Below are 25510 nucleotides of genomic sequence, written 5' to 3' on the forward strand. Positions count from 1 at the left end.
AGAAAAATGGCCCATTAATAGATACTTAAACTTCAATACTATTTATCAATTAGAATTTTTTTGTAAATGTCAGGGAAAATGGATTGAAATCCCATATGGCCAGGCCTTTATGGTGCTGTACCCAAACTCTGATCTGTCCATATTCTTTTACAGGGCTTGAGGACCCCCCTCTCCTCACCCTCGACCCTCAACCCACCAGCTCAGCTGCCTTGGGCCCCTCTACCACCTTACCTGTGTCTTGTCTTGTTCTCTATGTGCCAATCCTTTGTCTCCCCTGTAAACAAGTTGCTGCCAGGATCCTGTACATGCCTCTCTCTTTTTCCTGAATTACTCATCTTTGTTTACTTCTTCTCAAAATATATCTTGAGAGGACGAAACAAATGAGGCTTCTTATTGCATGTGGGGGCTTCTGCCTGAATTATTAATGGCTATGATAATTGGAGCCAATTGTCTGTGGTAGTCACTAAACCTCAGGACAGGGGCTTAAAGAATATTCCCAAGCAGAGGCCAGAACTCCTTTTGTTTCAGGGAGATTCCCTGTCTTCTCTGGCCTGACACGGATTGGCTGTTTTCACCTTTTGTCGGTGGAAAGAGAATATGTGTCTGTTCATCTGTCTGAGCTTGGTCTTTAGGACCAGGGATCCTCTTTGTCTGCCCTCGGGGCTGTTACCTGCCTCCAGCCTTGCTAGCAGCACCTCACCTCTTCTGCTTCCCCTGCCCTCCTCCTGTTTCTGCACAGCCCAAATAACCTGCTCCTATACCATCCCCCGTGCCTCTGGTGTTACTGGCTCCTGCTCCTCCTGCCCTGCTATCAAAGAGCAAAGAGTACCCCCTTGGACTTAAACCACCCACTTCAGACTTCCCCAGGTAAAAAACTGACAGCGGGGAACAAATTGATTGACTTTTAAGTGGACCTAGGTGCAACATATTCGGTAAACTAATTTAAGTTTGTTGGATTAATTAAGATAGACATGTCCTTAGAGTTATCAGCATGAAATATAAAACTTTTATTCTACCAAGGATTACTGAAAGTTAAATAAGCCTGTGTTATCTTTGTTGCAATTTGTCAGCAAAAAGATGACTTAAAATGACGGTTAATTTTGTCTTAAAGTTCTCATGGGTAATTGTTAAAAAAAACCCAACTAGGTTGAATAAATGAAAATGTTTGTAACTTTCAAAGTCTTTGATAATCTGAAACTTTAAAGTTTTGCTTGTATGATGGATTGGATTCATTGGCTATCTAAGTCTTTTCCAACCAAGATAAAATACTAACACATTAATTACTAAACATACGTTTGTGCTTTTGGTTTCTTACAGCAGAGAAACTGAGGATACTTGGGTCTGTTGGTAAACATGCTTTATGCTTTGTTGAAATAGTGGATGGCTCCACTTTCCTTATGATCTCGTTAAAAAAAATGTATTCAAAATTGTATCTTTAATATTATAATCCAGGGATGATCATGGACTGTCACTGGGGCTGTCTCTAAAAGGGTAACAATCCAGTTTGAGAATGGAAGGACTGAACAGGAAGGAACTGGTTGGTGTTTTCTGACTGCCTGGTGAAGACTTCTCCCCACTGGTCTTACGAAGACAGAAGAAAGGAAATAACACACTTAACAGAACACAGAGAATGCTAGTGGCACTATGTTTGCTACCCACTGCTAATCTCAGCAGACTAGTGCACAAAGCACCAAGAGCTGAGCCTCAGAGGGAACCAAAGATGGAGCAGTCAGGCAGCTGTGGGTGAGCGGCAGGTGGGGTCAATGAATGGGTGCTGGACATGATGCATCTGCCACCCTCATGGCCAGTCCTGTACAAAATATACTTTCTCATCAAATACAAACTCAAGTCACTTAAATTTCTACAGTGATCTTGTGGGAGTTTCAGATTTAGCTTGACACAATACACAAATGTTAATAAAATTTCTTCCTATAAACCTGTCACATATGCACAACAGGGAAACAAGCTCATCTCTGCTCTTTATAGTAAATGGGCTAGGTATGGTGGGAAGGTACATACCAAGTGAGGGTAATCTTTTTTTTTTGGAAGTGGTGTTCTTAAAACTGTTAATTTCATTGACAAGTATGGTTGACATGAGAGTTACATTACATCACCATCATACTAAAATGTGATGATAATAATAATAGTAATACCTAATACTTCTAAGCACAATTCTAAATGCTTTATATATAATTAACTTAATGCTTACAGCAAATCTGTGAAAAATAACTATACTGTTAAAGTATTATACTATATATGTGCTATATAATGATCTTGTTTGGGATGTTCTTGCTAAGTGGAGAGCTTGGATTAAAACCTAGGTAGTCCATTTGCTTAACGATTACACTCTCCCACCTCTTGTATCCATAAAGAGCCAGGGCTGATGAACGGACAACTCAGGGCTGTCATTCACATTGTAGGCTCAGTGGGTGGTGCCCCAGCCTAGGTATACAGCCCAGGAGCTGTACAAAGCATAACCTAAAGCGAGATGCAACATCCCCACTGGGGATAGACAGAATCAACTCTCCCTGGCAGTGGTCCCTGGGCTTCATGACTAGCCCTGAGGTTCCTTTAGAAAAGCATCTTCAAACTGGTATTCCCTGGAACCAGCTTCATAAGGCAGATGCTCCACCAAAAAGAGTCTCAAGTCAAATCTATTTGGGAAGAGATGAGTTAGACAAACTTGAATAGTTCTTTTACTAGAAGACCCCCTCAGATCCTCAATGTGCTAGTGTTCACTGTGAATCTCCTAGAAGAGGATATGATTGTAATATTTTCTAAACATATCTGACCATTTATATCATCCTGAAGGAGTGTTTTGAGGAATATTTTATACTTTGGGAAATGCCTGACATTTAACTGGATCCAGCTGTGAGAACGCAGCCTCTGTTTCAAGAGGCTACTGATCTTCTGTTGTAAAAGTCTCCTATGGATACTTGTGGACTAAGAATGAAGTATAAAAGTGGTCAAAGGGAAAACAGCCTGGAATCAGGTTCCTCTGATGCTTCTGTTCACTGGCACCTAGAAGCTGACTTCCTCACGTATGGAAGCCTTGGGTTCTAAGATCTTTTTGTACAGTTCTTCAGCTGACATCTGGTTTCCCAACCCACCCTTCCCCTTAGGTAAAACCTGAAATACCCCACTCCCCAACTGGATGCCAGCTAGTTTTAATTGACTAGTGTCTAGCTTCTGGACTCTGGCTTGACCTGACTTCTGGTAGCCTTAAGAGTTTTTTAATGTTCAGCTAACCTGATTCCAACACAAATATTGCAGTCTAATTCTCTTGGTCCTTATGGTATGTCTCCTGATCAATGGGGGTCTCGCTTTGCTTTTGTGACCAGGAGTCACAGAATAAACTGGTTCCCTTAACACCAAACCATTTGGGATGTCTTCCCCTCAGAACAATCTCTCCAGATTCCTCAGGCTCATAGTAGCCATATATATATATATATATATATATATATATATATATATATATATATATATATTTTTTTTTTTTTTTTTTTTTTTTTTTAGAAAGAGAGAGAGCAAGCACACACATGCCTGTGACTGGGGGAGGGGCAGAGGGAGAGAGAATCCCTAAGCAGGTCCCTTGCCCAGTGTGGAGCCCAGCGCGGGTCTCAATCTCATGACCTTAAGATCATGACTGTGAGATCATGACCTGAGCCGAAATCCAGAGTTGGACGCTTAAGCCACTGAGCCATCCAGCCGCTCCATAATACATAAATCTTAAAGAAGCCCTGGATTGGGAAGTCTCAATAATGTAGTGAATCCAAATAGTCCTGACCGTACCATCAGAAAGTCTCCCACTCTTGAGGTAACCCTGAAACCAAAATAGCCAATCTGTTCCCTCAACTAGAAATGATGGTTTGTTTGGCTAGATTAGTATTCTAGATACTAGCCCTAAATCAAGCTGACCATTTGGTGTGGAAGAAAGAAGGAAAGAGATGGTCTTCATGTCATTTTTAATCTCTTGACATTCTATCCAGGGAAACCATTTATAGGTGACTTAAAATAATCAAGTTACTGGTCTCTGAAGAGTACTGATGAATTGACTGTAATTTTTTTTTTTTTCTTATGATGATACTATCTGGACTTAAGTCAACTAGGTTCTCACAGCCTATTAGATTTAGTACTTTTGATGACTAAGGGAGGAGAGAGGGGGAAATACTATAGGTTTTGGCTGAATGAAGGGGAGAGAAATCTGGTGCTTTTTAAAGGAAAAATAATCATTAAAATAATTTAAAGTTATTAATCCACTAAGAATCAGAGCACAGTCCAAACCCTGTCATTGAGTTAATAATAGTTGGCAATTCCTTTCAGACATAGCTTTTGTGAGGTCATTTTTTGAGGCTAGTGGTGAAAAGCTTCATAGCCACAGAGCAACATTTGGCAATAAATTAGTTCAGCTTGTTTCCACATGGCCCAAAAAAATCTTCATTTGTTCCATCATGAAAAACAAACTTTCATTTGCTTGAGGCAGGGAAAAATTAATGATTTTCTTTTGCACATTTTGACAATTTAATTTTTAGCATGCTTATATGCTAATCCTTTTTTTTTTTTTTTTTTAAGCCACTAACTACTCTTTTCTCTGTTTGGTTTTAGTCCCTGTAAAGAAAAAAAAAATGCATTTTTAGCTTTTAACAGAAAGAGCTAAATTTTCCCAAGGCAACAACAATACAGACACAAAGAAAATACATGTGATTTAACACATTACTGAGTGAGGTTGGGGAAAAATCCTTCTCTGTAAGTATGAAATGGGTTATTACATTTCAGATCAAGATAATTTTATGACTTGCTCTTGGAGGCATGGGTATGGGATAGGTGGCTACAATTTTTCTTATTCCTATGACAACAGATTAAAGTTAAGAATTGATCACTTTTAACTATAGTCCAAAACAAATATGGGATCAGCTACAGAGCCCTACTCACAAAGCATTAAATTAGGAAGGCAAAAATACCCAATTAGAATTGTGGAAAATATTAGCTGAATTATTAAAGTTTGCAAAAATATCCTAATCAATGTTTCCTCTGATGAACCATTAGAGTGTAGAGATGTGTGACTGTGGTAGCAGCAATAATGATCAAAGCTGGGGGTGCCTGGGTGGCTCAGTCAGTTAAGCATCTGTCTTTGGCTCAGGTCATTATCTTAGTGGTCCCTGAGTTTGAGCCCCACGTCGGGCTCTGTGTTGAGAGCTCAGAGCCTGGAGCTTCCTTCAGATTCTGCGTCTCTCTCTCTCTCTCTGCCCCTCCCCTGCTCACACTCTCTCTCTCTCCCTCTCTCAAAAATAAATGAACATTTAAAAAAATCATGATCATAGCTAACATGGAAGATTTATTACATGACAGGCCCTGTTCTAAGACTTCTACCTCTAGGAACTCACTTAATCCTACAAGATAGGTAATATTATCTTCATTTGAAACGTGAGGAAAATGAAGTTTAAGGAGAGTAAGTAACTTTGAAAGGTCACACAGTTCTCCGTCACTAGAGACTCACCCTCAACCATTACGCTATGCTTATATCAGGCTGCCATTATTAGAATACTGGTCCACCATTTACTAGTTATATGACCTTGGACAAGCTATTTAACCTAAGTATCAGTTCTGTAAATAGGTTGTTCCTACATTTAAATGAGATAGTTCATGTAAAACACTGATAGTACCTGGAAAGAGGAAATGTTTAATAAATATTAGCTATTATTAAAATAAGAGAAATTAGCAAAGAATCAAAGAATTAATAGAGGTTTAATTTACTATTATTATTTTTTGGTGTGTGTGTGTATATGTCTGTTTCTTATTCCCTATGTTACATTTTTAATATTACCTTTCAGGAATGAAGTTGATCGTAGACATGACAATTACATCAACAGGGCTTTATATTTCTCAGAGTGCTTATATGAATTATCCAGTTTGATCCTTAGAACAGTCTTCTATGTTTGTCAACAAACTGAGGCTTAGAGAAGTTAGGTAATTTCATGTCAGCCACATAGCTGACAGCGAAAGTTGAATCCAGATTTGAACCTATGAAAGTGAGTTTAATTTACATCCTTTGACATTGAGCTAGTTTCTTGCTTTTAGTAATGTTCTATTGATCTCGGGTTTTCCAAGTATATAATCAAATCATCTGCATACACTGATATTTCTATTTCTTCCCTTTCCATAATTGTGACTTTCATTAATTTTTCCCGATCCTAACTGGCAGCAGTTGAGTGCCATATTAAATAGAAAACTTACCCTGCCTTTTTGCACCTTTGTTAATACTTCTTGTGTTCGTCCCTCTGTACACCCTCCTCCAAATGCTTGGGTATTGCCCGTGCCTGTCCTATCCAGCTATCAGAACTGGTTCGAATGTTACCTCTGCTATAAAAAAATTCTCTCTGAGCTTCTCAACTAGAGTAACCTCTCTTTATTCTAAACCAGTGGTTCTCAACTGGGGGTGGTTTTGTCCCTCGGGGGACATTTGGCAATATCCGAAGTTGTTTTTGGTTGTCATAACTAGGGCGGAGGGTGCTCCTGTCATCTAATGGGTAAAAGCCAGACAGGACGCTGGTAAGCAGCCTACAACACACAGGACAGCCCCCCGCAGAGAAGAATTCTCCAGCCTAAAATGTCAGCAGTGCTGAGGTTGAGAGATCCTGTTCTTCACTAAAGCCTCGAGGCATTAGGATACATACTGCTTTCTGCTTTTAAAAAACTTATTTATGTACATATTTTATCACCAACTGTATTATTTGAGGGCAGAGATTCCGTCTTCGCCATCTTTTTTATCACCAGTGTTCACAATAGTTAGCAAGTCTCCCTATATATCCATCTGTATTACTTCATCAAATACTTTTGATTAATTTAAACATTAATCAACCATTAACTATAAAAGATGACATATGTTAGATAAAATGATTTAGAGTTTCCTTAAGGCATTTGACAAATGAGAAAAATAATGTAAGATGTAATTTGTTTTTAATTTATAAAATTCAGGCATTGCTCATTCTTATTTCTAATTCTGTACATCTTCCCCAAATGATTCCACAAACCAAGATATATTAAAAAAAAGAGTATAGAAAAATAATATATTTGAAAAGATACAATGCATATATGAGTGCATTTGGAAAAACATTTTAACCATGACAAATTTGATGATGTGAACTAAAAACTCTACTAGCAGAATCAAAACAAAGAAGGAAAAAGAAAAAGTGAAAACACTTTCAAGACAACAGGCTCAAGGGAAACACAATCAGGGAAAACAAATGCTCAACATACCAACACTGGCGTCACATTTAAAGCTCAAATTTTTTTAAAAATGTGATCTCCTTGGAAGTGAGCAGCCACTCCTTTATTTAAAGTGCCTAAAGTATCATATTCGTTATCATATGTCAGCAGCAATTCAGAGAAGACTTTGTCAAGGAAGAAAATATGAACCTCCAGAATTCTTCTCACAAATGGTATTTCTAGTAAGACGTAGAAGATACAATCAATAACATGATGGCTCTGCTATATAATAGCAACCCTTCTTATAGCCAGGAAGGCTGTTATTATTTTCTACTAACAGCTGTATTTCTAAATGAAAATCTGAAGGGGAATGTTCTCTGTTGTTTTTGGAAAGAGCAAAATACAAATTAGGTGGTTAATTGGTGCATCTAATTTTTGTGTGGTTTTCATTTTTATGCAGGACTTTCACTTGACAATGTAACAAATACATCCTTTGAAGTGGAAGACTCTATTAGGTAATACAGATGTTTTCTTGGATTTTATTATGCTCATGAAAATTTCATAACATTCATAATAATAGTATAAAATAATAATTCGCTGTGGTCAATAGCATGGGCAGTGGGCACAATGAAAACGGAAATACTTCACATGAAAGTGCAGATGGCAACTCCAAGAAAGAATCCTGGTCACCTCTAAATGAGATTTATCCATTTCAGCAATTTGTTCCCTGTTTTTAAAGCACATATTTTTTTTATGGATAATATTATTTATTTCCTGATCAAGCAGTGCTATAATTACATGACTTAAATAATTACTTACCTAGTAAATCTGAAGCTCTTAAATTTTCTTTCAGAAACATAACAGAAATAATGGCACTACCTAGAAAGGAAATGGCCATCAGTGGTGTTTCCAATATAAAAAACGTACATTACACGGTACCATCTGAAAGAAATTAAGCTCTTTGTGTCTTATACCTGATTAGCTATGTCCTGGTCAGAGACATCCAGCAGCTGTGGCTGTGAAAACAACTCCCTCTCGCCCCCTCATGGTTGAGGATACATAAAAACTGGCCTGGTTTACAATGGACCTAGGACAGTGGCTGGGATAATGCCCCATGGACAGCAAGGGCAAAACAAATGTTACTAAATAACTAAATGAATAGATGAATAGATGGATAGGTGATAGATAGGTAGATAGAGCAGGAAGGGATGGAAAGGCAGAAAGAGACAGAAGGGAAGGAAAGAAAGAATGGAAAGAAGGAAGTTTTAATTTTCGATATATGCCAGACTGAAACTCATTATTTCCCTTCATCTCCTCCTGTAATTCCTATTCCAAGGGGCACCTGGATGGCTCAGTTGGTAAAGTCTATTCCAATGACACCTCTAAGGAGCCCCAGAATCCTAGGACTCCTGCCAGTCTCCACTCTCCTTCATACGACACGTCCAACAGCATCCTGGGTCTGTCAGGTCCAGATTTCACCAACTGTCCATTTCACCCTCCTCTTCAGTCCACTGTCACTGGGCTTCATCTCAGGCATAGACCTCAAGCTCCTGCCACTTTCCTCACACATTTGTCCTCGATCTCTTTTATATTCTATGCCCACCCTTACTAAAATCATCATAATTCCCAGAACCATCATTTAGTTTCATTCTAATTTTTTTCAATTTTTTATGTTTTTTATTTTTGAGAGACAGAGACAGATAGAGCACTAGTTGGAGAGGGGCAGAGAGAGAGAGAGACACAGAATCTGAAGCAGGCTCCAGGCTCTGAGCTGTCAGCACACAGCCCAACGCGGGGCTCAAACCCACAAACTGTGAGATCATGATCTGAGCTAAAGTCAGACTCTTAACTGACTGAGCCACCCACGCACCCCTCATTTAGTTTCATTCTAAAGGACTTTTATTCATGTTATTCCCTTTGCAACTTTGCCTCCATTTTTGAGACCAACTCTAGACTCAAGTATCACCTCTGGATTCCCCCAGACCCAGTCGACCAATCCACTCTTTGGTGTGATTGATTACCCCTTGTCATATAGCTTTCATGTTACACGGAAGATTTATTTGCCTATCCCCCACCCCCAACAAAGACTATCAGTTCCTTTTACTCTGAGATGTCTTATTTTTCTAAGATCTCCCAAGTGTAGCTAGCACATAGATAAGAGAGTTGGTGGGATCTCCGCCCTGCATTTACTGGCCCTCATAGTATATAAGACCCTCTTTCCCATTACTGAGGCTACTGAATCCTCAGCCTCTAACTGAGCCTTGACCTGTTTCTATGGCCTCAGGTTGTGTAGGGTAAGTTGAATCTCTCTGAGTTGTTCCTCTTATGGAGCCATTCCTCTATGAGTAGAGGCATGGGAAAACCCAAACTTGCAATACTACAAAATAATACACATCATAATTTGAATTTTAAATTTTTAACAGAAATTATTAGCAAGGCTTTTAAGTTTGTTTTTTAAAGTAAAACTATACAGAAGAAAATAGGGAAGAAAAGTCATCATAAAAATAACTCATCACCTAGAGAAAATTGTAGTTAGTATGTTGGCATGTTTATTTTACCTTAGCAGAGTTGAAACTATAATGCAATTTTTTTTTTCAGTTTCCTTAGCTACCATATTACAAACAATTTGCAACATCATTAAAATTTTTTCATAGATAAAAATTTTAATAAGCCTGTATAATAATCCATTAAATCAATTAAATTTGAATATAACTATATCTGTTATTCTGGCAATTGATTTAAAACAAAATAAATCCATACCAGAAACCCTCATTCAAGATAAGCTGGGATTCTCATATGTTTTCTCCATCTTTTTCTCAACCTCGCTCTCTCTTATTCAAGTTGAGCTATTATTCAAGTCCTTGCAAAATTCTCCTGGGCAGGTTATTTATCGGAATGGACATTTCACACAGAATAAACGGAGTGTGAAAAATGTCCACCAAGCATGAACTTAATTGGGTGATGTGACTTTAAAACATTAAAGCAATGTTTCCTGTACAGATACATAGCCCATTAGGTTAAGAATTGAGTTCAGGACAGGGGTAAAAATGTATGAAAATTTTCCATTTCATATTTGGACCAAAACAATTCAGGGAAACTAATTTAACATTTCAGAGAATTAGAAAAAGTATAAAAAACAAGACCCCATTCCCATCCCATCACTGACCTCCTGTGTAATTACATAAGGAATGTTTTCAAGTGGAGGGAGATCGATCAATAAAAAATAGGTGAATTATCACTATTAACGCGTACCAAATCCAAATGTATTCCATTATAACAATCCTTAAGATGACTATTTCACAGCAAAGGAGTCTAGTAAGAAGGCAGACATTGCTTACATGGAATGAGGAAACCTTAGAGCTGATAGGAGATACAAAGACAATGTACTTCAGGTTCTAAACTTTATATCTGGGAGACATGTCCAGAGGAGTTGTTTGTTCATTCATCGATCCATTCACTTAACAAACATTTATATTACAGGGCACCTGGGTGGCTCAGTCAGTTAAGCATCTGACTTCGGCCCAGGTCATGGTCTCATGGTTTGTGAGTTCGAGCCCCACGTGGGGCTCTGTGCTGACAACTCAGAGCCTGGAGCCTGCTTGGGATTCTGTGTCTCCTTCTCTCTTCACCCACCCCCCCCCAAAAAAATAAATAATCACTAACAAACATTTATATTACAGCAGAATCAGAACCAAAGCCCACATTTCCTTATCCCCAGTCCAGAGCTCTTTCTTGTACACTACACTCCATCGCCTCCCTTGAAGGTAGAAAGGCATCATTTTCCTTCTTTTCTTGTTGCTCAACCAGTTTCAAAAATAATTTCATTTTTAGAACCCATGGGGGCCACCAGGGTGGCTCAGTCAGTTAAGCATCCAACTTTGGCTCAGGTCATGATGTTGTGGTTCGCGGGTTCAAGCCCCACATCGAGCTCTGTGCTGACAGCTCAGGGCCTGGAGCCTGCTTCGGATTCTGCGTCTCCCTTTCTCTCTGACCCTCCCCCTCTCGCTCTCTGTCTCTCTCTCTCAAAAATACATAAACATTAAAAAAAAAAAGAACAGATAGGGGAAAAGTGTTAGGTAGGTGACAATTTCATTGCTAAAAGAAAAATGGGACATGATTGGTAACAATAAACTTGACATATATGCATCAAATTATATCAATCGGCTACAAAATATTTATCAGAGTTTTAAGAACATTAATATGCTTTTACTTTCTGAAAGAACTTATATCTAATGCATTTCCATACTCATTTTTTTCTGTTTTAAGAGAATATGAGGTTTTCTACCAAACTGTTAGATAAGAAAATAAGATTTTTTAGTTTTATTTATCTAGCAAATGAAGCAATAAAAAAGAACATTCTGTTAAGGAACATTTACTTGTAATTCATTTATCTTTCAAAATATGGTTAAAATGAGAGCTGTGCTGAGCAAAAAGACAGTATCTGAGCAACAGCTAATAACATAACTTCTAAGTAGAACAGTAAATTTTTAAAATGAGAAAAAATAAACTGAAGTGCCTCCTATATAGTTGCAATCAGAGATTTGTCAAACTCAACCCTGTCTAGTTGTTGCTATAACCACCACCACTGCCTGATGAACATCTAGGAAGAGGAAAGAACCACTATGCTTTTGCTCCTGTAGTGAAACTTAATATTCAAAAATAGAGCATTTCAAGATGAACAATTTTTTTGGTTTTTGATTTTTTTTTTTTTAATTTGAGAGAGAGGGCATGTAAGAGGGGGAGGGACAGAGGGAGAAGGAGAGAGAATCTTAAGCAGGCCCCACGCTCAACGCAGAGCCTGAGGTGGGGCTCAATCCCCCTGAATCAAGAGTCAGACGCTCAACTGACTGAGCCACCCAGGCACCCCAAGATCAATAGTTTAAAAAGCATTAAAACAGGACACAGTTGTAAACTAAACAGATTTGGACTAGGTATGATCAACCTATAGTTACTACTGAGCATTTACGTCAGCACTCACATTTTATGTGCATTTTTGACTTGAGGCATATTTGGGCAAGAGGCTCAAGAACGCTTTTCCATTCTAGCCTTCATACGGACACAGATGGATACAGAGTGCTCACAGACATGGGTCTACACAGAGAGTACTTGTGGACGCTGGATTAAATTCATTACACAGTGTCATATGGTGACCCCAGAGGCAGACACTGAACCACAATGACCACAATGCATTAAAAAAGAAAAGGTGAAAGGTAGCATATGAAAGATAATGTACCAAAATGTAATCAGTGGTTATGTAGAAGTTGGGTGGCGGGGGGAAGATAGCAGGAATATTTTCTGTTAGGAGAAAAAAAACAAAAAAAGCTTCTACAGTGTTCCTATGGAGCCATTTATTAATGTATTCATTTAGCCCTAAAGTTGTAATGCTTCATTATCAGGAAGACTCTCAACAACAATTATTATGGGTGAGTCAACTATTCTGTTTTTGGCCATTAAATGACACTCAGATTAGTAATCAGAACAGAGTATCCTGTCCAGTCAAGGTTGATATAAAGAAACGTACATGTGGGAATTCTGATTTGGATTTCCAGAAGAAATTAGATAAAGGCCAACCAAGATTCTGGTGGCTTCAGCTAAACCAAGTCTAGATGTGGGCGAGGGTGCCAGGTCCAGGGGTCGGCTGTGGCCTGGTGTTGGGCTTCCTAACGCTCCCTGAAATGAATCCCACATTTGTCCCTGATTTGCCTCCTTTGACATCATTCAGATTTGGTCCAAGGACTGGCTGTTATAAGAGTTGATGCTCTAAAATCCATAGCAGGCCTCAAGTGAAAGGAAAAAAAAAAAAAAAACAACTATAAATTAATCTGGTGCGTGAGAATTCAGAAAGATTGTACAAACTTGATTTGGATTTTCTTCTGTAATAGCTACTAATGGGGATCAGTAAAACAGAAGTTAAGCATCAAACTTCTAGATGTTAACAATCAAACTCAAGGGTAGATTTTTACAGGTGAGTTTAGATCTTTGTGTCTGTAGAATAGATAACTGAGGATTCCCTTTTTACATTAAGATATATGTGCACTTTACTAAACTCTCTTTACCCCCCAAATAATGATTTTTTACTAAAGGTTTAATGGCGCAGAAGAGTTCAATAACTATTTAATGCATTATACTATGGCCATTGAAAAATATCTTGCTCACATTTATTTACTACTTTTCATTTTTTACCCTTTATGACAACTTAATTTTTTATTTTATTAAAATGATTTCTTAATGTTTATTTATTTTTGAGAGAGGTAAAGACAGAGCATAAGTGGGGGAGGGGAAGAGAGAGAGGGAGACAGAATCTGAAGCAGGCTCCAGGCTCTGAGCTGTCAGCGCAGAGCCCGATGCAGGGCTCGAACTCACGGATGGTCAGATCATGACCTGAGCCTAGGTCAGACACTTAACTGACTGAGCCACCCAGGTGACCTGACAACTTAATATTTTAAATCCTTTTTAAAATTTGGGGCATAATTGACATACAACATTATATTACTTTCAGTTATCCAACATAATGATTTTATATTTGTATTTCTGTTTTATTTTTTAAGATTCTGTCACTTAATACTTTACCGAAGTATAATTATATGCAATGTTATATTAGTTTCAGGTATACAACATTCAACAATTCTATCCATTTCTCAGTTCTCATCAAGATTAGTGCGCTCTTTTTAAACTTAATTTTTTATTTTAGTATAGTTGACACACAATCTTATATTAATTTTAGGTGTATAATTTAGTGATTTGACAGGTTTGTACATTATGCTGTGTTCACCACAAGTGTAGCTACCATCTGCCCCGTTACATCACTATTACAATACCATTGACTGTATTCCTTATGCTGTTGCCTTTTATTCTCATGACTTACTCATTTCATAACTGGAAGCCCGTATCTTCCTCTCTCCTCCACCCATGTTGCCCAAACCCCCATCCCTTCTCCTCTGGCAACCATCAGTTTGTTCTCTATAATTATAGGTCTGATTTTGCTTTTAGCTTGTTTATTCAATTTTTTTAAGATCATTTTTTAAAAGATTCTACTTATAGGGATTGCCTTAAGAATTCTGAGTATTCCCTAAGAATACTGAGCATCTTTTCATATATCTGTTGGCCATTTATGTCTTCTTTGGAAAAATATCTATTCAGGTCCTCTGCCCATTTTTTAATTGTATTTTTTTTTTTTTTTGGTTGAGTTGAATAAGATCTCTATGTATTTTGGATATCAACCCCTTATTGGATATATTATTTGAAAATATCTTCTCCCACTCAGCACTATGCTGTCTTGTTTTGTTGATGGTTTCTTTCACTGTACAAAAGTTTTTTATTTTGATGTAGTCCCAACGGTTTATTTTTACTTTTGTTTCCCTTGCCTTAGGAGACATAACCAGAAAGATTTTTCTGTAGCTCATGTGAGAGAAATTACTGCCTATGTTTTCTTCTAGGAGTTTTATGGTTTTAGGTTTCACGCTTAGGTCTTTAATCCATTTTGAGTTTATTTTTGTGTATGGGGTAAGAAAGGGATCCAGTTTCATTCTTTTGCATGTTGGCTGCCCAGTTTTCCCAGCACCATTTGTTGAAGAGACTGTCTTTTTCCCATTGTATATTCTTGCGTCCTTTGTCATGGATTAATTGACCATATAAGTGTGGGTTTATTTCTGGACCCTCTATTCTGTTCCATTGATTTCTGTGTCTATTTTTTGCCAGTGCTGTACTGTTCCGATTACTACAGCTTTGTAACATGTCTTGAAATCTGGCATTGTGACACCTCCAGCTTTGTTCTTCTTTCTCAAGACTGCTTTGGTTATTCGATTCTTTTGTGGTTCCATACAAATTTTAGGGTTATTTGTTATAGTTCTGTGAAAAACATTGTTGGTATTTTGATAGGGATTGCATTAAATCTGCCGATGTTTGTATATATTGCAAAATGGTCACCATATTAAGTCTAGTTAACATTGCTCACCATATATAATTACAGAATGTTTTTTCTTATAATGAGAACTTTTAAAATTTACTTTTAGCAACTTTTAAATATGCAACACAGTACTATTAGCTATGGTTGCCATGCAGTGTATGACATCCCATGACTTATTTATTTTATAACTGGAAGTTTGTACCTTCTGACTCTCTTCAGTCATTTCACCCACCTCCCATTTCCTGCCTCTGACAACCACCAATCTGTTCTCTGTATCTATAAGCTTGATTTTTTTGTTTGTTTTTCAGATTTCACATACAGGTGAGATAATATGGTATTAGTCTTTCTTTGAGTTACTTCACTTAGTGGAATGCCCTCAAGGTCCATCCATGTCATAAGTGATAAGATTTCATTCTTTTTTGTGGCTGAATAATATTCCATCATGAATATACACCATTTTTTAAAAAATTAATCCATTGATAGATACTTAGGTTGTCTCCATATCTTGGCTATTATAAATAATGCTGCAATGAACACAGGGATGCATATTATCTTTTCAAGTCACTGTTTTGTTTCTTTGGATAAATACCCAGAAGTGGAATTTCTGGATCACATGGTAATTTTATTTTTAATTTTTTGAGGAACTTCCATATTGTTTTCCATAGTGGCTGCACCAATTTACATTCCTAACAGTGCAATTTACATTACTAACAGTGCACAAGGGTTCCCTTTTCTCCACATCCTCGCCAACACCTGTTACTTCTTATCTTTTGATAATAACCATTCAAACAGGTATAAGGTGATATCTCATTGTGGTTTTGATTTGCAATTCCCTATTGATTAATGATGTTGGACATCTTTAATGTACTTGTTGGTGATCTGTATGTCTTCTTAAAAAAAAAGTCTATGCAGATCCTGTGCCTATTTTAAAATTGGATCATTTGTCGTTTTTGCTATTACGTGAGTTCTTTATATATTTTGGATGTTAACTCCTCATTTGATATATGATTTACAAACATTTTCTCCCATTTAGTAGTTTGTCTTTTCATTTTGTTGATAGTTTCTTTTGCTGTGCAGAGCTTTTTAATTTGGTGTAGTCCCACTAGTTTATTTTTGCTTTTGTTGTCTTTGCTCTTGGTGTCAAATCCAAAAACATCATTGCCAAGAATAGTGTCAAGGGGCTTACTGCCTATGTTTTCTTCTAGGAGTTTCATGGTTTCAGGTCTTACATTCAGGTCTTTAATCCATTTTGAGTCAATTTCTGTGTATGATGTAAGAGACTGGTCGAATTTCATTCTTTTGCATGTGACTATGCAGTTTCCCAACACCATTTATTGAAGAGACTGATCTTTCTCATTGCATATTCTTGGTTCCTTTGTAGAAAATTAATTAAACACACAGGCATAGATGTATTTCTGGGCTTTCTGTTTTGGTCCATTGATCTGTGTCTGTTTTTATGCCAATACCAAAGAGTTTTGATTACTATAGTTTTGTAATATCATTTGAAGCCGGGGAGCGTAATGCCTCCAGCTTCGTTCTTCTTTCTTAAGATTCCTTTGGCTATTTTGTGGCTCTATACAAATTTTATAGCTGTCTTTTCTAGTTCTGTGAAAAATGCTGTCGGAATTTTAATAGGGATTGCATTGAATCCATAGATTGCTTTGGGTTGTATGGGCATTTTAACAATATGAAGTCTCCCGATCCTTGAGCACAGACTATCTTTCCGTTTCTTTGCATCATCTTCCATTTCTTTCATCAATGTCTTACAGCTTACAGGGTACAGGTTTTCCACCTCCTTGGTTAAATTTACTCCTAGGTATTTTATTCTTTTTCATGCAACCGTGACCACTTCTTAAAAGACACATTTAACCCAAAATTAAAACAATTACACTTTACTCATCTGTGATTATGGATATAATATTCATATCTGATTCAGTTATAAAAAACAAAACAAACAAACCTTTGGTCCATGGGTTACAAATTCAAATGCATACAGGGGCCAAGTAGGCAATCCTCTATAGAGGAAAAAAGTAATGAAGATGGTGGGCTGGGGCAATGAAGGGTGGTAGGGTGTGATGATGAGGTTGGGGGCTGGTGTGATGAGGGCGGGGAACTGTAGCTATGGGGAGCAGTAGGGCCGTGGTGACTTGGAATATACAAGATCAGTGAAAAGTGGCAGCCATAACTCAGCTCTAGCCACATGCAAGTCCAGGGTTACCAAATCTGATTCTTTAAGGCAAACCACTTTTTGTGTTTCATGGTCCAGTTTTTAAACTAGAAAATTAGTTTGTATTCTTTAAAAGCATTGCTTAAGCCAAACAAAACACAGCCATGATCTGATCTACAAGACACCAGTTTTTGAAATCTCACCTGGTCTGCAATGAAAACGTCATCAATTTTCACTTAGTGTACGTTCCATTCATTGGTTAGCCTCTGTGATCTGAAGGGAAACCAGGCTATATCTTTATAATATAGTCAAGTAGAAGGCAAAGTAGTAAAGGAAACCATTTCATAAAAAATAACCCATGACATGAAAAGAACATATTTATATAACAATGCTACAAACAGATCCTCACATGTAAATATCTGGCTTGTGGTTTCTGACCACTTACAACGGCAACTTTATTGTACTGCTAAAAAGCAAACCACGAAAGCACTTTCCCGTCACTCACCATCAAGCTTCAAACATGTGGACACATTGAGCGTGCTCCCAGGCTCAATCAACTCTAACTGTATGGAGGTACTGAGTGACCCAAAATTATCATTCCCTGTTGTAGAACTGTAGGGGTAAAGTAGGTCAATTACCACATACTCTATGGAGTTAGGATTTGAAAATCTGAAAATGTGAGAGTTTGAAAAGTGTTTCTTTATAGAGAAAAAAAGTCCTACCACCCATACCGGCAGGAATGCAGGGGTCAAGTTGTTCATATTAATATAAAATTTGCTTGCGTCACTTATTGAAGATACTGGAGAAATTATTCATAGGTAATTTGTATAATTTCAAACAAGGAAATGTACCTGGATTAAGACTCTGAAAAAGTAAAAACTCTGTCGCTGAGAAGATTAACTCTGTATTATAAATTCAATAGCACATTACTTCGTCAGTAGCAACTTCTCTAGAAATACATCCTCAAAAAGTCAGGATGGGTGGAAAAGACCTTTCAAATAGAGTTTTTTAGGTTTTAGGAATGCTCTCAGCTAAGTGCATGAGCAGACATAAAATGAGAACTTCAGAGTTTAATTCTGCGCATTTTATTTAGGCTGGTCTGGGGACAAATCTGCTGGAGCAGACAACCCAAAGCCACTGAGAAAGGGATATTTTCTGCATATTTCCAACATGAAAATAAACGTCTGCGTGAAGTGCCCACAGGCAGCCCATGCGGTTTAGAGCTCTCGTGATTTCATCCAGGCTGGCACTAAGCACGGGCCTCCAAAGGACAGAGAATTTGCAGCATCTAGGTCTGTGGAATGCTACAGGTCACTTGCTTATTGGTCTGTTTATGCTTCCTTTCATTTGTTTCTAATAAAAATCTTGGAGACCAAAGTTTCTGCTTGAGATGACTTCTTTAGAGTTCCAAAAAGGCCTCACCAGAGCTTTCTGGCTACACTAGGACCATCGTCTAATGGGTTACAGACACACTTCAGCTTACAGCTGTATCACGGCACAACAGAAATACACGAAACAACATATATCCCACATCATGAATTTCCATTTGGGCCACAGCCAGCATGTTAGGGAAAACTGGAGATGGAAAAGACTTAAGAGTCACATGTCTCATTCTCTCCTCATTTTCTCAGGGCATTTGGCTCTCTAACTTTCATCCAAATTAGCCCATCACACAGTGACTACTTCTCTTAGGAAATTATTTGAGGGCCAAGGAAATCTCGCTGCTATCGATGTTATCATTCCACGTAAAATTCCAAGTGTTTGATCTCATACAATTCATCTCAAATTTCATCTACTCATTACTCACTTCTATACATCTGGGCATTAATGAAGTAAAATAGCAAGTTTGTGTGTCTCATACATTACCTGACATAGTGGATGCTCATTCAATATTTGTTTCTTGCCTTTATTTCTAAATTACTGCCTGAATTTAACTTGGAAAGGCTGATACAGTCTGTGAACTCTCTTCAAATTACTTTAAATCAATATACTCTCAGAGGTACGGAACTGAGAAATGTCATTGGTGCTTCTATTATGCCCTATTTCTCCCACCCTCCCTGGCCCTACAACAACCTTCCTTCATATTCCACTCCCTTACCACCCCTACACAAATTAATTTTTTGTTGTTGTTTTGGGTTGTTTGTTTTTAAAAAGATTTTTTAAATGGATATTATTTTTGAGAGAGACAAAGAGACAGAGTATGAGTGGGCAAGGGGCAGAGAAAGAGGGAGACACAGAATCCGAAGCAGGCTCCAGGCTCTGAGCTGTCAGCACAGAGCCCGATGTGGGGTTTGAACTCATGAACCGCGAGATCATGACCCAAGCTGAAGTCAGGCGCTCAACCAACTGAGCCACCCAGGTGCCCCCACAAATTAATTTTATACCGAGTAAGGTCTACCATGAATCTCCTTAATTCCATGTGACTTCAACTCTTTCGGTTGTTGATGGCGTCATGATTTTTAACCATCTCTCAATGCTTCAGCACAGCATAGATCAGTCATGAGGATGAACAAAAAAAGGAAAATGTGAAATGAAAGCCTGTACTTTGTAGATGCACAAATAATCTAACTTAACCCCCAAAGGACAGGCTTAAAAACTTTTAAGTATTTACAAAAGTGAATATCCATGAGTTCCTTGCAATGGAATGTTTAACCATTATGCTTTTAAGCAAATGTTTTTCTCTTCCAACACCCAAGAACAGAACATCCTGTCCTCATTTTATCAAACTTCAAATTCAAACCAGCTCTACAAAGCTGTATTGTGTGATTTTCCTGTACTATGCTTTCCTGGAGGAAGCAGACGGAAAGCAAGCAGACACACGCAGTCACATCTCCTAGGTCTCAGTTAAATGGTAAGGACAGGTATTAAACAGGTCATTGTGAGCATGATGAAAGCTGCTGGAGGGGAAATGCAGGACCAGGGCTGCTGTGTGTGGTTGAGCAGGTTGTACAGTGCACAAAGACACAAAATCTGAGAAAGCACCACCCACATCTCACATCTTGCTGAGTTGTATATCTCTCAGGACAATTCTATGACAGATGGTGCCTAAGCATGCTGTACCAATGAAATCACTGTATCACAGTAATTTGCAGACAAACAGAAATAACGTATCACGAGAAAGGCTGCCTTTTTCTAATTCACAAAAAGACACCATGTAGACAAGAAGAGGGCCCTGTAGGGTGCTAAGGAAACAGAGAGAATAAGCCTGTTTAATTTAGTCTAGAAGCCAAGAAAGACCTTCTGGGGAGGGAAGGATTAGTAGTAGTTTAAAATTGTACTACAAACTCCACAGAATATCCAACTTACTTCTTTTTACTAGATTTTTGGTATAACAGTTTCTCTAAAAACACATTCTCAAATTGCAGTTAGACCTTGAAAGAAATCTGCCCTTCGGCCTCTCTGAAGTTAATTAGCAAGTAAACAGAAGTGATAGGAAGCCAGAGCAAGAAGACAGAAAGTTACACACACATCTTAGGCTGCTATGCTTTTCCTAGGACAAATTTCTGTGTCTGTTTTTTTTTTTTTAATATTTTTTAATATTTATTCATTTTTAAGAGACAGAGACAGAATGTGAGTGGCGGGGGGGGGGGGGGGGAAGCAGAGAGAGAGGGAGACACAGAATCCAAAACAGGCTCAAGGTTCTGAGCTGTCTGCACAGAGCCTGATGGGCGGCTCGAACCCACAAAGCGTGAAATCATGACCTGAGCTGAAGCTGGACGCTTAACCGACTGAGCCACCCAGGTGCCCCTGTTTTTGTTTTTGTGTGTGTGTGTTTTTTAATGTATTTTGTCTTGGTAGGTTATTTTGGAAATTCTGGTATTTTCCAACACATTTCAGTAGGAAACATGTGGAACAATCAAGGGGTAATTGCTGCTCAATGGCTGAACAAATGAGCTGTGAGGATCCTACTTTTCTGCTCCCTGAAAATGAGCCATTACATGGATGAGAACAATGGAAAGCATTTCTTAAACTGGTTCCTCCATTTTAGAGAATTTAATCATCAGCCATCTTCTGGGGGCATGGGAAGGGATGCCCTTATGAAGAATGAGCTTTGTCTCTAAGTAATACTAATAATTATAAATCACAGTGACAGTAGCTAGTGTTGTCTACATGTCAAACTCTGCAGTACGTATCCAACACTGTTCTCAGCCATTTGCGTTTACTCTGCTTTTCCCCAGGACAACTTCTGAGGTAAGAACTCTTCTTTATTTTTTATTTTTAAGGAATCTCGACACACAGCATGGGGCCTGAACCTACAACCCTGAGATCGAGGGTCGCACGCTCCTCCCCCGACTGAGTGAGCCAGGCGCCCCCTGAGGTAAGAACTCTTTGTATCTCCACTTTACAGGTTAGCGATCTGAGGCATGAACCTGTTTACATAACTTGTATGAGGCCACAGAGCTTTCCAGCGGCAGAGCTGGGATTTGAACCCTGGCAGTGTGGCCCCAGAGCTCATGTTCTGGACCATTCAACTGCCCTGTCTGGTTGGGACAAATATCCAGCCTAGGCTAGAGACAAAACTGAGAAATAACCACTAAGCTTTCTTAACTAATGGAAACACAAACACAAGTCAACATCTAGAACTAACCACACTGCCAGTGTAACTAGCGTTATCAGTCAGAATGAGCGTTTGGATGTATTCTCCAGTGAGAAAGACCTTCAGGGAGAAAGCGTAAGGTGACGCAAGAATACTAGGGCTCTGACATTCTCAGAAAGCTGGACCCAGGCCTGGGCATTCAGATCTGCCAGGATTATTTCCCATTATCCAATCCTTAAGACTCAGACAGGCTAGATCACTCGCTCGTGCCGGGCAGTGGAGATTAGAGAATTATTAATGTGAGCACTGCCTTAAGAATTCCCTAAAGGGTTTTCTGCAGAATTGATGTCCTTTTTCTTTTCTTCTCTTTTTTTTTTGGGGGGGGGGGGGCAGACAGAAGGAGGGAGGGAGAGAATCCCAAGCAGGGATTTTTTTTTTTTTTTTTTTTTCCCGCTGAGTGTGGAACGGAGCTGGTGCTGAGTGAGCCTGACGCAGGGCTCGTCCCACGGCCCTGGGATCATGACCTGAGCCAAAACCAAGAGTCAGATGCTCAACTGACTGAGTCTCCCAGCGCCCCAGAACTGCTGTCCTTTGAGGATGCTTCATATAAAAACGTTTTGTGGTCGGTAGGTTCCAAAAACCTGGCTGACTGCACCTGCCTCTGAAAGACTGACAGTGTGCCCAGAAACCCGACACTAATGAAACCTGGCTGACATTTAAAACCCAATATCACAGGGGCGCCTGGGTGGCTCAGTCGGTTGAGCTTCCGACTTCGGCTCAGGTCACAATCTCACTGTCTGTGAGTTCGAGCCCCACATCGGGCTCTGTGCTGACAGCTCAGAGCACGGAGCCTGCTTCGGATTCTGTGTCTCCCTCTCTCTCTAACCCTCCCCCGCCCATGCTCTGTCTCTCTCTGTCTCAAAAACAAAATAAAAAACATTAAAAAAAATAAAAAAAACCAATGTCACAGAACTCTGTTTGATTATGGAGCTCTTTGCCTCCTTTGGAACCACCAGTAAAACCAGGGCCTGAGGAGCACGGCTGCAAGGTGAGCCTGTCAGCAAGGAGCGGCAGAACACATGGAGAAGGGGAAAGCAAGGAGAAAGGAAGATGCTCTGAGGCAGGACTGTGAGAAGAGCACAAACCGAGATAGCCATACTGCTTACCATGGTGTTTCTTACATACTAGCCCTAAAAACAATTTGTTCAGTTAAACTTACAAAGGGAAAAGGAATTTTGATTATGTAATGCAAAACAGCAGGTCTGACATATTAGGGGGCCTGCAATGCTGTGGGTAGCGAGATTAGAACACATGATTACCCACACGGTATCTCCCCTCACTTCCGGAAAGGAAAAAAGGAGCATGGTGTGTTGGTGTCAACCAGATCACCTCGGCAGAGGGAGGAAGATGGCAGAAAGTACCTACCCTTCGGTTGGACTTCAGAGCTCAAGCTTTTTTTTTTTTTAAAGTTTTGGATTTTAATTTTCTTTCGTTCTTTTTTTTTTTTTTAATTTTAAAAGTAACAAAAGATAGAAGACAGACCAGACAAGAATATGCAATCTCCCATCCCATGCAACACTGCAATGTATACTATCTATCTTTTTTTTTTTTTTAACTCAGAAGGAAATTTTGATTTCTTTCATGAGTTTCTCAAGACATAACAGTGGGGGGAAAGTTCTAGCACAGAAAAGTGTGGACGCTTTTCTGCCTCATCCGTAGACAGAGCCATATGATATGGCTATTTTAAAAATACTCTCCTTTTTGTTTCAGGTCCTTTAGAGTTTCTAGAATCTTTATAAGGAACCTCAGGGTGGTAGGGGTTTGTGCTGGGGACTATTCTCAATCACCAGTGGTCCACAACCCACCCACGACACTTCACAACCTAAATGCAGCTCAGGAATGCTGTGGGAATATTTACTCGTGAGCATATACTAGTTTGCAAAGATTGTAAAGTAGGAAATGGCTTGTATTTGAGGCTGTAAGTTTACTTCTTTGAACCATTTTATGGGCAGACAGGGAGGCTGTTAAAAAGATTGTAACGTTGAAATATCAACTGGGGCTAAAAGCACACAAAGAATGTAGCATTAAGAAAGGTCCACCTGTTAAACCAGTGAGCTCAGAGTGTGAACATGAGTGGACTGGCCCCACAGGGGGCTTGGGGAGGACAGGGCACTGTCTAAGGTGAGTGGGAAAACTTAAGCTTCCTGTTACTAATGAGAGCTTTGAGCAAGTCAGGCCAAGAGGAGCAGCCTCGCAAGCAGCTCAGCTGAAGGGCTGTGAAGGGTATCAAGGTGACCTTAATCTCTGGAGACTTCCAAATTCTCACTTTAGGTCCCACAGAGCTTGGCTATATTTCATTTCTTTGAAATCTCTGACCATTACAACAAGTCCAGCCACACTCCCCTTCCTTTGAGCTAGTTGGACCAGCTCTCTTTTTCTTGTTCCCAGAGGAAAGGATTCCCAGTGCTGAGTGACTCGAGATAACTGCAGAATTTCAACTGAGTGTACCAACCCTCCTCCAGGTGTCTGTTTATATTCCTGGACACTGTTTTGTCTACTTCCTAGAAATGAAGCATAAAGCAAAACAAGAAGCAAAAATAAAAACCAGCTCTAAATATACAGTCATTATGAAGAAAAACACGACATTTTCAGAATAACTGGGGCCTGTAGAAGTCCCAAGGTGACAATATAACGAGATCTTTTATCTATCATTTGTCAGATCTTGAGAAGAAAAAAAGAAATCCACAATGTCCACATACATAGTACGTGTAGCAAAAAGAAGATATGCTAAAATTGCTCATTTTATTGGGATGTTAAAAATGGTAAATGATTATATAAATTGTGTGCCTATTCAGAGAAGTAACAGTATGGTAATTTTAACTGAACAATTTCTAGAAAGCTACAAAAGTGTTCTTTGCTAAATATTCTACCCTAGTACACCACGGAAGTATTTTGAGTAAGATATTTTGAATGATTAAGAAGGAGAAACTACTTTCAACATAAAATAAAATTCTCTTTGAATACACATTATTTTGGTTTAAACTCTGCTTTCTTTAAGAATATCATATTCTTAGGAGAAATATTAAAATCGGGACACGTGAGCACATCTTATGCTTGATCTAGTTGTTACCAGACAATAATCATCAACGTGTTTCTATTTCAGTGAAGATTTCAAATTCACAGACATTTTGAAACATGCTGTTTCCATAGCAGCAAATAAAGAGTAAAATTAAAAGGATTTTTATTGATTTTAACAAGTCTTGGAAAATTTATTCATCTTTTTAGCAGTGATTTTGCTCTTTTTTTTTAGTCTTTAGCAACATCTCATATTCTCTTTTCTATATATATTTAGTACATCATATAAATTTTGAAAAATAGGTTAATTGTGACATTACCGTAAATGTACACATTCTTATAGTAATGGAGAATAACCAATATTTGATCCTTAGTGTAAAAGAGATACTGAACTATGCAGTCAAGATGAGGCATCAAATGCTCTAACTACAAGCAACATCAGCTTAACATCTGAATAAAATACAACACTGTACAAATATTTTTACATAATTCATTAACGATTTAAAAAGCATGGTATAACATTTGCTGTTACTATTAATTTATTAAGACGCACACACTGGAAATAAGCCTTTCAAATATCAATACTACAGCTACAAAATGCAAGTTTCTTTCTGTTAAT

The 25510-nt window shown here is 38.5% G+C and overlaps 1 protein-coding gene across 1 annotated transcript in view; it reads right to left on the reverse strand.

The window, feature by feature from the left end:
• The window catches only part of NIPAL2 (NIPA like domain containing 2), an 81789-nt gene that overhangs the window by 31298 nt on the left and 24981 nt on the right, over positions 1-25510 (reverse strand). The window contains exon 4 of the mRNA XM_042923451.1: positions 8026-8085. Within this exon, the coding sequence (XP_042779385.1) occupies positions 8026-8085 (60 nt within the window). The remainder of the gene's footprint in view (positions 1-8025; positions 8086-25510) is intronic.

Source organism: Panthera leo, chromosome F2 (genome assembly GCF_018350215.1).
Source record: "Panthera leo isolate Ple1 chromosome F2, P.leo_Ple1_pat1.1, whole genome shotgun sequence".
NCBI classification, from domain to species: domain Eukaryota; kingdom Metazoa; phylum Chordata; class Mammalia; order Carnivora; family Felidae; genus Panthera; species Panthera leo.